At 41.4% G+C, this 14,323-nt stretch overlaps 1 protein-coding gene across 3 annotated transcripts in view; it reads left to right on the plus strand.

Annotated features, from left to right (window-relative positions):
- kiaa1549lb (KIAA1549-like b) overlaps positions 1-14,323 on the plus strand; it is a 124,549-nt gene that overhangs the window by 31,477 nt on the left and 78,749 nt on the right. For all 3 annotated transcript variants that reach the window (XM_070554781.1, XM_070554779.1, XM_070554780.1), the window contains exon 2: positions 13,946-14,311. In XM_070554781.1, the coding sequence (XP_070410882.1) occupies positions 13,946-14,311 (366 nt within the window). The remainder of the gene's footprint in view (positions 1-13,945; positions 14,312-14,323) is intronic.

A 14,323-nucleotide genomic window follows, 5' to 3' on the forward strand; every position in this document is an offset into this window, starting at 1 on the left:
AGCCAGATTGTAGCATGGCATAGGAAAACAACTAAGACCTGCTCGTCCTGTTGCCACTGATCCCACCAGTGTTTTGCACCTCAGCTTTACTGATCGTCTCTTGCGCCCACCACTTCCTCCTGGTCTTCACAAGGATTCCTGTTGCTGTGACTTTTGTGTCTCTGGAGTCCCTGTACATAAGCACCTATCTCGAGCGGGTAACCTTGAACTCCTCCGTTAACCCGCTCAATGGAAGATGCAGCTTGGTGGAATGGCCGTACAGGGCAATACTGCTCAGGGACTGAGGAAGCCCAAGCCATCTCTTGAGGAACTGGCTGATGGACTTCTCTAGAGCCTCAACAGTTGAGATTGGTACCTCGTAGACCAGGGGTGTCAAACTCAAATTCACACTGGGCCGAAATGAAAATCTGGGACGAAGTCGTGGGCCAAACTTAATATTTTTTGAAAAAGTGACGGCAAATTTTCTTTTTCAACATATATGCAAATTTGAACCTTTTAATTTGCAAAAAAACTTATTTCTGCATTAACACTGAATGTGGAATAACCAAATTACACACGAGCAAGTCAGTTTTAAATAAAAGGCATCAGTGGTATTCATTACTTGTGGTATATTCAGTATTTTTGAAATCTATTCAGGATTTAAGTTTTCTTGTTGTTTATTTGTTATTTTTTATTCTCCTTTTTTTCTCCTGTAATACGTGTCATCGCTGCTGTGACATCTAGCTTTCCCCACTGAGGAACAATAAAGGGATTTTCTATTCTATTAATCTATCAGCAGCCTTTCCACTTCCTGTTTACTTTAGGTTAAATCTTTTCTCACGGGCCAACAACAAAATAAAAATATAATTTTATCTTAAATGAAAATGCAACATCTCACCTGTTAACTTTCATGTTTTGGAGCAGAAAAAGAGCATAAAACCAAAAATATTTAAAGCTCAGTTTGCTCCACTGATTTACTGTGATGCTCACCTGTTCCAGCCAGATACCTGCATCATGGGGTTGATCTGAGCTGAGGAGGAGACTCCTGTTGTTTTGTTCATCTTCATCATAATAACGACAACATTAGATGACAACAGGGGCTCACTCAGAGTCATGCTGATTTGAGCGCGTCGCTGCTCGCTGGAGTTATATCAGCTCTGTCTGGACGTTAGTTGGAAAACTTTCTCTTTCAGTCGTGAACACGTTACTGAGCAGTTAAAATCTCCGTTTCTGGGCTTCAACATCAGAAAATAGCTGAGTAAACTCGGCGCTGAGCGAGAGGAGTGTTTAGTTTGTCCGAGACAGCGGAGCTGCAGACACCGGCAGCAGACGCAGAAAAAAACACAAAGGAGGGGGCGCTTCGGCTCCGCGCTAACACCGAAAAGCATCATGGGAGTTGCAGTCTTTGCGGTAAAATCGGCCAGTGGGTCAGTTTTAATATATTTTTGATATTTATCTCGCTGGCCACATAAAAATGCTCCGTGGACCAGATGTTGCCCGCAGGCCTTGTGTCTGACATATGTGTCGCAGACTAACAAGGGCCAGATGATTCTTGGCAAGACTCCGTGCTGGTAGATCCAGGCTTTAAATTTCCCAGGAAGGCCAGATCTATCAAGAGTGGAAAGCTAAGTCATCAGGCCGTGCTTAGCTTGTTTTATTGCAGCTGAGTCCTTTAAGGAGCTGTTAAAGACTTTACCCAGGCTTTTGACAGTCTTTCAGTCACTGATGGAATCACATTTTCTCCCAGGACAAAGTAAAAACGGTCGGAAACTTTACCCTTCTTCAGGACCAGGGACCTGGACTTTGCGGGCTTGAAGCTCATCCTTGCCCAGGAGATGAGCCGATCAAGTCCCTGGAGGAGCCACCAGCACCCTGGGACAGATGTGGTCATTACTGTTAAGTCATCCATGAAGGCTCTTATGGGGGGCTGACGAGTCCCAGACCTTGACTTGGGTCCTCTACACTCCACCTCGGCCGACTTGACAATCATGTTCATGGCCAGTGAGAAGAAAGATACAGATATTGTGCAGCCAGTGATTATCCCCTTTTCCAACTGGTGCCAGGAGGATGTTACTTGCCCTGAAGAGACTCGCACGCTGAAGTTATTGTAGTAGTCCATAATGAGATTGCAGTTCTTGACAGGAACATGATGTTTTACCAGTGCAGTTTCAACCAGCTTGTGTGGAATAGATCCATAGGCATTGGCCAGGTCCAGCCAGAAAACTGCAGATCTCCTTTGCCCTCCTTAGCCTCCCGGATCAGCTGTGTCACCACCCCTGTGTGCTCCAGACACCCAGGTACTCCTGGAACTCCTCCCTTTTAAACTGAGGTGTCGATGTAGATGTTTTTCAGGAGGAAGTCTGTCAAACGCTGGGACACGATCTTGAAGAAGATCTTGCTCTCAACACTGAGCAGCGAGATGATACAATATTGTTCAATGTTGCAAGACCCCTCTTCCTTCGGGATCCAAACTCCCTCGGCATACCTCCATTGTTCGGCAACTTTCCTTCTCCACCAGATCACCTTCATGAACTTCCAGAGATGTCTCAGGAGCTTTGGACACTGCTTATAGACCTTGTAAGGGACCCCACTGGGGCCAGGAGCAGAGCTAGATCTTGCCGCTCTAACAGCTTCTTCCACCTCCTTCAGTGTTGGTTCTGCACTGTTAAAATGTTTAGCTGTTAATAAATATGTACTTTCAAAAAATTCAATCCAGAAACAACATTAAAAGAACATAAAAACTCAATTTCGTGATTATTAAGTGTTAATGTTTGCCTTGAATGTGGTTTCATGTCTCAATGTGATGCTTCACCGGGACAGCCTGCCATGTCTAATGGCTGCTGTAATTTCTCCAGCCCATCACAGCCCCCAGCATGCAGCGCCGCTCTGACACTTGTCCCTGTCTGCTCTGATATGAATGTGTCCACAAGACAGCCGTTAGCATGAGTTTGATGCATTTCTTTTCTTTTCATCTAAAACACATTGAAGATCAGTACCAGGAGAAATGGCCTTCGTTTGGCACGTTTGGCTTAATGAAGAATTTCTGATGTCATATAAAGCACACATTTTGTGATTTTTTTAGATGAAAACATGCATAAAACTAATAAAACATTTAGTTTTCAAGGTTCCTCTGGTTAGGTTGTCCATGTGGTTACCTTTCCTTTAATCTCTTGGCTCAGAGGCCAGCGCCATTTGTAGTGTTATTATGTAGTGAGATTGGGGGGTTAAATTATGATCAATAAAATGTGATGATTCTATATAAATATAGAATATCAGCCTCATTGATATTTGACTGTTTAACCAGAAGAATTTAGGATTTTTTGCTTATTCAGGGACCATAGACACACTTCGTATCAATTCAGACAGTCTTTATTTTCTAGAATAATTATAATACATGACAAGCTATTAATAATGATGTGTGATGGATGTACGTGTGTTGATGGAATGTGATGTAGAGGTTTATCAGAACCTTTGTGTCTGAAAGAAACTGAGTTCTGGGTGTAAAAGAATTTGGCCTGCTATAAACTAGAGAGTTTATTTATTTATTTGTTTTTACCGTGTCCTGTCTGGCTGGGAAGCAAACAGAATTGATGTCTGAATGCTGGTAACAAGCCTTACAGATTTACTCTCAGGTGGAGCATCAAAGCGTCTGCTTTTAATGTCACGCCTGATACTTAAAACTTTATTGTTATTGTTTTTGAATGCTTTGTAATTCCGACCAGACACGGAGACAGAGGTGAAAGAGAAAGGAAGACACAAAAGGAGGGGGTGGGGTGGGGGGGTTCCACGAAAATAAACAATCAATGATGAACAAGAGTCTGCTTCTAGACCTGCAGAAAAGGGACACACAACAATAAAACAGGAGCAAGCTATCACTGCGTCAACTTATGTTTATGTTATGTTTATTTACTTAGCAGATGCATTTATCCAAAGCGACTTACAATTTCTAACCTATAGGGCATGTTGTGAACTGTGGGGGAAACCGGAGTACCCGGAAGAAACCCACGCATGCATGGGGAGAACACGCAACTCCACGCAGAAAGGCTGCAGCCATGTTTCAAACCTGTGACCTCCGTGCTGCGAGGCAACAGTGCTAACCACTGTGCCACCATGCAGCCCACTGTATGATGAAGAAATATAAAATCAACATTGTTTTACTGAACAATCACACGATAATAAATCACAGTACATTTAGTGCCAACCACAGCCTTAAGGCATGTCTTGAACGTGCCCAAGTCCGTACTTTTGAGAGCACCATGTGAGCACCTGTGTGTGTACACGCGCTTGTTTATGTAAGGTTTCTCTATAGGAGCGTCCAACAGAGAGTGTGAGGGGCCACAGATCTGCCCCCAAAGATGCATAGGAGATGGAGGGAGCTGCAACTCCCAGAGATCCAGGAGCTGCCCCAGAGCACAGGGACCCCAAGGAGACCGCAACCAGAAAAGCCCCTGCCCCCCTCGAGAGGCGCAGAGGATCTCCTCGGGGGGCCACAACCAGCAGCAGGCAGAGTCCCGGGAGATATCAGCGGCAAGCTCACAGGCCCGCCCGCAGCCTCCCACCCCCCAGCCGGTCGACCCCAGGACCCAGCAACCCGGGACCCAGGGGTGACCAGCCCCTCTGGGCACCCAACAGAGCCCAGGAACCCAGACCCCACCAGGCAGCCACAGGGATCGATCAGGCAGACGCCAAAAATCTTAAACCCCCTGACCCGGGAGCCATGAACGCTCAGGCAGACCAAGGCACCACACTCCACACCAGGTGTGGCAGGGGGAGGGGAGACGAAGATGGTTAGCATAAAAATAAGTTCCAGAGTCTCCAGAGAGTTGATTTATTAATAAAACAACATCAGACACAATCTGACTCAAGCTAGACCCATCAAAATGACACCAAACCAGTTGTAACTCAATTATTTAGGTGATATATATCCCTCCAAGGAACGCCAGGCTTTAAAATAGCTTCACTTTTCATTATTGCTACAACAAACACTTTAAATTTCAAAAGCACACTTCAGAACTTTTCTTTAGCTGTATTTCTTTAACAACTGACATATTTCTATTATTTTTGTCTTCAAATCCAGCTCATGTGATTTTACATTGATCTAAGTCAGTCAGTACCACAATGGCTCTTTGTAACTTGGGCTAAATCATGAAAAAGATGAAAGGTTTTTAGGAATAAATATAAGAAAATTTCAGCTCGTAGCAGCGCTTCAGGTTTAAAACAGGAAAAAATCGGCAGCACATGTCAGCCATGGGCTGATCATTACCTCTACAAAACCAGGATCGTTTTCTGCAAAAAATAAAAAATAAAAATAAAAATAAACAAATAAATAAAAGAATAACTGTTGACCTCTACCAGGAATATTTTTAGATGTAATTCTGTTTTTTTACATCATTTGCCACAAATGTTGACATTCCACAGAAAAAAATCCATACAATTTTAGCAAAAATTATACTTTTTATTTTAATGAAAAGGAAAACTTTGCAACAGAGAATTTTTACCTCATATCTTTTATAGTACACATTTACAAAATAAGGAAAAACATTCTAACTTAATTCTTAGATCACTCCTTAAGATTCTGAGAAAAAATAGGACTTTATCTAATGGCTCTAATTCTCTTTCATAGATTTTTGTCAAAAATTCAAACCTTTTTCCTTTCAGTTGCGACTCTGAACAAGTTTTTTTTTCCTTTGGACTGAGGGGGAAAATGGCAGGTTGGCTTGTGAAGGTTGCAGATCCCTGATCTAAGCTTTTCTAAACTAGTTCTTTAGAACTCGAGATTAGGATTACGTTTGAGCTGATCTTGAGTGAAGGAATCTAAATCCAGCATTGCCTTTGTTGTATAGGCATCTTTCACTTTGATCAGTAAACTGCCTGAAGCACAAAGATCAAAGGTTACTTGCTTTTTGCTGTGCCAGATTTCCACTTGTCCTTTGAATAATAAAACACAAAGAGCTACAGTTTTGTCTAGATCTGCTATAACACAGTTTAGGAAACAGGAGCGTAAAATTTCCCTCAAGACAGATTTAAAATAAATATTAGTTTGGCTTTTATACATCCATATTTATTTAGATGATTTGCTCCTGCTATAGACAATGAAGTATTTCATTTCTGACCTCTAGTACTCTGTTTTGGCCCAAGGCATCTGACCATGCAGTTATGTGATCCATCATGTGAGAGAGGAGACAACGTGAACCGTGTCACCTTCCACAAAACCTGGCTAAAAGCCCTGAATTGTGCCATTCCGGTACATTGTCCTCAGCCAGTTCCGGCAGCGATGAACAAAAAGAGCCTCTCAGTGGGATGATCATCCTAATGCACCGCATCGAGCTGCAAATACAGCAAGAAATGATTGTTGCATTTAGTTCAGAGAGCACATGACCTTATTTTATGCACCTTATCTCTGGAATCGCTACGCTCTTAGGGTATGCGTTATTTTAAAGCCTGAGCCCTAATGATGCTACTGCTCAAACACAGAAACACGGGCAGCAACGTTATGGTCACCATTAGCGGTAACAGGAGTGGACAGACAACAGCAGCACGAACTTCAGGACAAGAGTCAGTGTGTCGACTTGCTGAAAAAGCAGCTGCACTTTCATCTGGAAGGAGGGGAGAGGGAGGAAGAGAAGAGAGAAGGAAGAGAGAAATAAATGGATGGAGAACCAACTTTTCTTGAGTAATTTCTTACTCGTTTTTCCTCCAGGCCTTTTATATACATCAGAGTATGTTTCTTTACTGATGAACGTGTGTGCAAAATATGATGTTTAGGTAAGGATAAGAGGACGTTTAATCTCTTAAAACCTTTTGCCTGGTGTGAAATTTTAATTTCACTTAGATATTTAAGATTTGTAGGACCATAATGCTAAATGCTAATGCTAAATGCTAAATAACTTTTAAACAGAAGTTTAAATTATTACAGTAAGATGCAAAAGTTTGTTACTGTAATCTTCATGATTTTCCGGTATAAATCATTGGTTGTCATGAAAAAAAAGTTCTGTTAAATATATCATATAGGAGACACACACCACGATATTTGAGATGCAAAACAAAGTTTATAGGATTTACAGAAAGTGTGGAACAATTGTTTAAACAAAATTAGGCAGGTGATCTGACTCAAAATAAAATATAATCTGCTGAGCATGAACAGAAGCGCACGCTTTGAGTGAAATCAAAACCTTTGTGTTGTGTGGTTTGAATGGTTCCATACCAACCAAAGTGAGGATTTAAAAAGAGAGTTTCACAATCAGATAAATAATTTTATTCTGTTTTCAATAACAGTTATTAGATTGAATGAAAAGCCGCATGTTGGGCTTTTGAAACTATGTTTTTAATAAATGATATTGTGGAAGATGAAATAAATGAAGTTTTAAAACTTTACTTATCTACAGAGCCTTTTTAGTATTTGTTCCTTAAGACATGTTTTTTTTAAATGCTTTCAAACAGGACAACCAGAAAACACTATATGCAAGTGTGAATATCTGATGGTAATGCTCCCGTTAATAGTCTCAGTCCTAGTGTGTGCCACAGGGCTTTGTTCCTGGCAGCTGGTTTTTGTGCTGTTTATGAAAACATAAGCAGATTAAAAAGTGCAGCATTCATAGCCCTGCTCCAGTGATGTTTGGCATCTCTGTCCGTCCATCCTCTGTTCTTTTCATCATGGCATAAAACATATATAGTTGGATACATTTTTATAAATTGAATAGAACAACAGCTCAAAGCGGGCATGTGTGCAACAGCTCGGCCTGGCTTTGTGAATGTGTTTCTCTGCTCTCAGGGGGCTTTTTTGGCTACCTGCTGAATTATACTGCTTTGTTTACTGACTTCTGCACACAAGAGGGCAAAAACAGCTCCAAGCCAAAATAAAAGAAAGAAGAGAATATGTGTATAATAAGAGACGAACTGTGGAGGACCCGTCTGTCCTGGTAGCATGAAGATATCGGCGGCTGCTGAGAGGTAACACATTCAGTGTGGAAATGAGGTTTGTGGTTTGGGTCTTCTGGTAGGAGAACTAAAGACAAGTCAGAGTGAAAGGGGGTTTTATACTCTGAATAAATTGCATTTTTGTATAATAATTAAATGAAGGATGGATCAGATTTTGAACCTGATAAAGCCAGCATGTTTCAGTTTTTCCTTTTAAGTCCAAAACTTTCTGCTTGGACTGAATGAAACATCCTCAAATATTAGCTAAGCTAGCTAGCTAGCTTGCGGAGTCAAGTTCCTATCAGTCTATGGTTCCTATGCTCTGGGTCGCTGGAGCGCTGGCAATAAAGCTTATTCTGATTCTGATTCTAAAATGTTAACATCTACCTCCAACTGACTGATAAAGTGATTGAGCTGCTTTTAAAGCCTTAATTTAATTGCATCCACTGTTTATCTGAAAACATTTAACTTCTGAAAGCCACCCGTGTTTTGATGAGCATCAATTCCTTTTAAAGTCTTGGATTTTGTTCCAATGCCAGAAACAAACAAGCATCACTGTGGGCAAACGTTGGTTTAAAGCCAACAGGAAGAGAGGAGCTTAATAACTCAGAGGATGTGATTTGGAGGAAACGTGGGGCGGTTTAATGTGCAAATGCTACAAATACACAATTAACTGTGACAGAATGAACATCAAAGGACTAATAAGAAACAAATAGGATTTTTAAGTGATTTTGCATCTAATAAAGTTGTAATTGTGAATGTTTTTAGAGGTTTGATGGACTCCCAGTCAGCTAAATGACTTGTTTCCTCCTAAATTTCCCTGACCAACATCAACTAAATTCAAATAAAGATGATTTAGATGAATTAGATTAAAGCTGTAATGGCAAATTTGGAAATCAAATGAGCTTAAAACATTTTTCATGCGTCTTTAACAACATTCTAACATAGAATAACTGTAAATATATTGTGGAGATAAAAAATAATATTAAAGTGGTTCTCTTGCATTTGCCTAAATGCCTACGCCAAAAACCTGTTTCAGATTAAAAGCAACTATTGGACCATCCGGTTGTCGGTCTCAGTGAACTGCCACAGTTCCCTGGCTTCCTCCACTCATAACGCACTGACGTATTTAGCAACAGAACACCACCGGTGTGAGAGATTTGCTGCTCAATAATAGAGAAGCAGAAACAGCCTGCTGCTACCACTTCAACTTTAGGGCAAACTACCAGTGTCCAAAAAAGAAAAACGTCATTTGAAGTCAGACAACAAAAGACGTTTGGCCCAAGAAAACAGCGACTGGTCTTGCTTCGTCCTGCATCGAGGGTTTCCATTCCGGCAGAAACGTCTCAGGGAAGATACTCAAGGGGAGGGGTGAATGTTCTGTTACCATGTTTGTGTTCAATATCTAGCTTGTTTGCAGAACACTGGCACCACCGGCCCCTCAGACCAAATAATCCTGCTAAGTTTGATGGTAAAAGGAGTTAGTTTTGTAGGTAGTTGCCCCCCAGACTTATCATGAAATCATGAAATGACAAAATCTTCTTTCCCTCTACCTTTCAGTCCAGTTTCCCCTACCACTCCTCTTATTTCATCTGAACACCTTATCCCTCTCTCTTGTCTGTTGTTAAAGTCCTCCCATATGCTCTTCTCCCTCGGAGCATGTGGAAAACCACAGGTGTCCCATCTACCTCTACTTGAGCACTGGCGCCAATCCCGCGCTCCCAAATATATGTCACTGCTGGCCGCGCTAATTGGCTGTGGAAGTTCTCTCTGACCTCTCAGTGGTCTTGAAGCAGCACTCATCTACTTTTATTTTTTAGAAGAGCTTTTTTTGAATGCAGTTGTGTAAAGTCCTTATTGCTGCTCCGTCTTCTGTATCACCAGTTTGTAAAGAATGGATCGAAGACAACGGTGCAGCAGTTTCACTAATCACATTTTAGCACATTAGTGATTTATTGAAGACAATGAAATAAGTGGGATCATGAATAGAGCATGAAGAAATGAACACCGACTGTTAATGAAATTTAGTGATTTATTCCCCTAAAACTGATTCTAAGCAGCATTATGCTAATTCTCACAGAGACTGATGACATTTAAGAGCACCTTCAGTGCAAGTAACCTGGAGCTCATTTTGCATTCATGTTGCTGGATTCTGTTAACATATTCATTAGATTTTCTGCTGATATGTAAAAAGAAAGAAAATGGTCTGCCCCAAATGTAGGATGATGTCTCTGGCTAGGGCTGTGCAATTACTCAACTTTTTATTTGTTTTAATTTTTATTTCAGTTCAAAATAATGACTAAATAAAGTAGTAAACAGTATTAGTATTAATAACCAGAGATGGGAATTGTGGCATCAGAAAGTTAACTCCATGCTGTGATTTTGTTCTGCTCAGCAACTGAACCAGGTTCATTCACTGTGCTGATTGAAATTACCTGCTTTAGTTGCTAAACTGAAGAAAAACTTGGCACGGAGTTGACTTGTTGATGCCGCAATGCCCATCTACGTATATCGTATTTTCCGGACTATAAGTTGCTGGTCCTGCGACTTACATACCAAAGTGACTTATATACCAAATTATGTATACCGCGCTGCTGCGGGCCGGCTCCGGTCCAGGTTTCAGCTTTTTCCAAAGTCAAGTTTTGACCCCTGCACTTTTTACCGTCCAAAAACAATATTATGCTGTATTAAATAGACACTGGTTGAGCACTAGGATCAAGCGGAAAAAAACAGTTTGTGTTGAAGCCCGTTTCCCATTAGAACATACTATAAAGATACCCCCCAGTCCTCATGTCGGTTGTGTCCCCCCATTTCTAAAGTCAAAACTACGTCCATGGTGTCTATCCATGTTCACATGACTGGTCATTCTAGTAGAAGGTCAAGTTTTGAACTAATGCCTTAAAATATCTTTCCGAAGTTTTCCCCTTTCAGAAATTATGTATGATTTGTCAGAAATCCGTAAATGTGATTATCTTATCATGTACTGTGAAATAATGTAAGCAATACGACTTTTTTGGGGGGGGAAGTCTAAGCATGCCCCCTGCTCCGCAGAGCTCCGTGCAATAGGAAACTGAGCGCCACCCAGAATTAACCAATAGCGTTAAACTACCGCTTACTTGCTTCAAATATGAGGAATACCTCGGTTGATGCAGAATTGATTAACTTTTCACGGACAAGTAAGCCTTTAAAATATAAATATATGAGAACACAACATGACATGAGAATACAAACAACATGTTTTAGCTCTGTTTGTCAGCTACAGAAGGACATACATAAACCAGAAACATGAAGTCTTGGGTATCTTCCCTAGATCTGTGTCTACCAGAACCAGAAACCCATTTTTACAAAAATCTCTACAACATATTTAAAGCTATAGAAGAAGGTTGTTAAAGTGACAATGTGCATTTTACATGGCGAAAGGGGCAGTACATACCTAAATCATTATAAGCAATCAGTGTTTTTGTATTTGAGTAAAACCTTACCAACGGAAGGCCATTAGAGTAAAAAATGGGAGTGCAACCCCCAGCTAAATTGCAAGCACATCAGACTCCCTTTCATCACTGGCAACGAGCAAAGAGGTAAATGTGTAAAACAACGTTTATGAATGGCGAAAGTTTTGCAACTGTTTGTTACAATTCAGTAAATGCATTTTGTCCTCACGGCCTCCCGTAGAAGGAAGCGTGGAGTCTAAGATGGCGTTGCCCAGACACTTAGACCCGCTCCCATGTATTTAAAACCCGAATTTTTTTGGTTGTATGTTACAAAGCTGCCAATATTTTTCAACAACTGGGCATCATTTATTTCATTTTCAATAACATTTTGGTAGATATTTCCATGATTAAAGGTAAAAACTACACACGGTACGAGGCTTGAATTAATTTGCTTTGATTTGCAATAACAGCTTTAATAGCGGACCCTACATTAGGCAAAATCACAGACCAATTCAGAAAACACAGACTCAGTCAAATTACAGAAGAATTTGCAGACAGCAGTGAAAAATGTAGTCTTGTATCATTCCATCATGATGTGGATTATCGATTAAAGGTGGCGCAGAAGTCCTCTGCTTGTGTCCCTCCAACAATGAGGAAGTGGTAGATGAGCGGGGAGACAAGATGAGGGGGTGGGAGATGTGATGGGACTGCTAAGCTTTATAAATGGATAAAAGAACCCCTATACACACGAGCAGAGGCTGTCCCGGGAATGAAAGCAGCACAGAGGACAGAAGTGGATGAGAGAAAGCTCCTCGTCAGCTGCAGTGGTCTGTTAATCACCTGCAGCATCTTGATGGTGGTGACTCTCCATCTTTTACTGAGCCTTTCAAAGGCACAAAAAAACTCTCTCCTTTGTGCTTTCTTTTTTTTCTTTAGAAGTAGCTTTAGTCGTACTCCGGCTTATGGCTGTGGCTGTCTTTTGAATAATTCTATTTGTTTCGCTTTGAGGATTGTTTCTGTTTTCCTTCCTGTGGGTAATGCTCAAATGTCTGCCCAGGTTTGCTGTCTGAGACTGTTAGAAAGACATGTTTACATCCCAGACTGGGCCTGTGAGGAGTTTTTATGATAGGCTTTTTTGTTTTTGCAGCATGTCTGTCAGAATGTTTTGTTTGGCTTGCTACACCAGAATAAATACAATTAATATTCTTCATTAATCACAATTTATTTGTATTGCTGCTTTAAAATAATTCCATTTTGCAGTGCATCACACTAACAGATTTCTAAATTTGAATAAGAATATATATATTTTTTAAGTTTGGTGAGAACATTTACCTTTTCATGCAGAAGGGTCTCAGTGGACAGCTATTCAAAAGCTGCTAGTTTGAGTTTAACATGCAGGCTGAACGTGAAATGAAAATAGCCTTCTACCCTATTTCCTGCATTAGCCGCTGATAGAAAATGGTGAAACGCTCAGATTAGAAAAGCCACTCAGATTTATGTCACACTGATGGACTCGCCCATCTTAGCTCACGACAGGGACCGGAGAGCAGAGAGCATCTCGGCTAATAGAAGCCAACCATTAGCATTAGCAACTCCACCGCACGGCAAAACTCCTCCAGGCTTGGGTTATTTGTGGAGATGAAACATCAGTGTTGCAGAGCAAACAGAGTCAGTGGTAGAGTTGTGTTGCTGTTAGCCAACCAGAAGCAAAATGTCTGAATATCAGGAAATATCCCCCACTTTCCACCAGACACAAAACGGCCATGAAACATATTTCACAGCAAATTGCCACCGTTATAATGGATGAGTTCCTTTCCACCAGCTGCAAAGTGTAACGTTGTGTTCAACACATTCTAGAATGCGCCAATTATGTTTCCAGTCTATTTTTTATGCACTACGCCTCCAAAACACGTCAAACACCACAGTTCAGACTGGGCAAACCAGGAAGTCAAACATGAAAGCAATGTAAAAAAAAAAAATCTGGAAGCTTTCAAAATAAAACTCATGTCCAGTTAAAACGTATGTCATTTCCTGTGAAACCTCCCTAGCTGAGGGAAATGTAACAGATAATAAACCACAGACCTTTACAGAAACACGCCACCATCTTTCTCCTTGCATTTTCTTGTGTGGTCTTCTGAAGTCACCCGTGGTGTTGAAATCATCCTGTGATGTTGTGACTTCATGGGACCAGCGCTGTGGAACGCTTTCCTGTTTTGCGTCTGCAACTCTGCCGGTTGGAAGGGAGCTCACGGGTGAAAATGCCTCTATTACGTAACACGCTGCTTTCATGTCCGGTGGAAAGGAGCGGTATGAATCCAAATCCTGCCATTTTCAGTTCACATCTCCTCTGGCTCATTTCTAGCTCCTGAAACAGGCGCATGAGAGTTTTTCCCCCCCCACATAAACTGATTCACAAGACATTCATTTTATACTAGAAACCACTGCAAATGCGTAGAAAAAAATGAGTGAGCGTGATCTTTAAGAAAAAAAAAAAAACAATCCAGTCTGGTTAATTCCACACTCATTTATATTATTGGTATTGATGCTGATTGATAATAAGGTACATTTAACAAACTTTAGGTATTGAACTTCCCTTTTTCCTTCATTTCTTTGAACAGAAAGATCCACCTATGATGCATCCGGCTCTTCACAGTTACAGAGCATCTCCCCAGTCACCGGTGCTCCTACCCACCCACTGGACGAGCTGTCGGTGGCAGAGGAGGTGCCTTTCCAGGTGGTCCATTCAGACGGGGACTCAGAGTCTGGGGGAGAAGGTTTGTCAGGACGGCCCGCCTTTTCCTCCGTCCTAACAGTGATGGCGGGAACTGTTAAACATCCTGTGAGCCTTGATCAAAGCAGAACCTTGCCGTCTGTCAGCAAGGATGAGACGCACACCACCCAGTGGCCTTCACATGGCTCCAGCCGAGGCTCAGATGAATCCTCTTCATTGTTGTCTGTGGGAGATGGCTTCAGACCGAGCTCAGGTCTGAAATTCA

This window comes from Nothobranchius furzeri, chromosome 9 (assembly GCF_043380555.1).
Source record: "Nothobranchius furzeri strain GRZ-AD chromosome 9, NfurGRZ-RIMD1, whole genome shotgun sequence".
NCBI classification, from domain to species: Eukaryota; Metazoa; Chordata; class Actinopteri; order Cyprinodontiformes; family Nothobranchiidae; genus Nothobranchius; species Nothobranchius furzeri.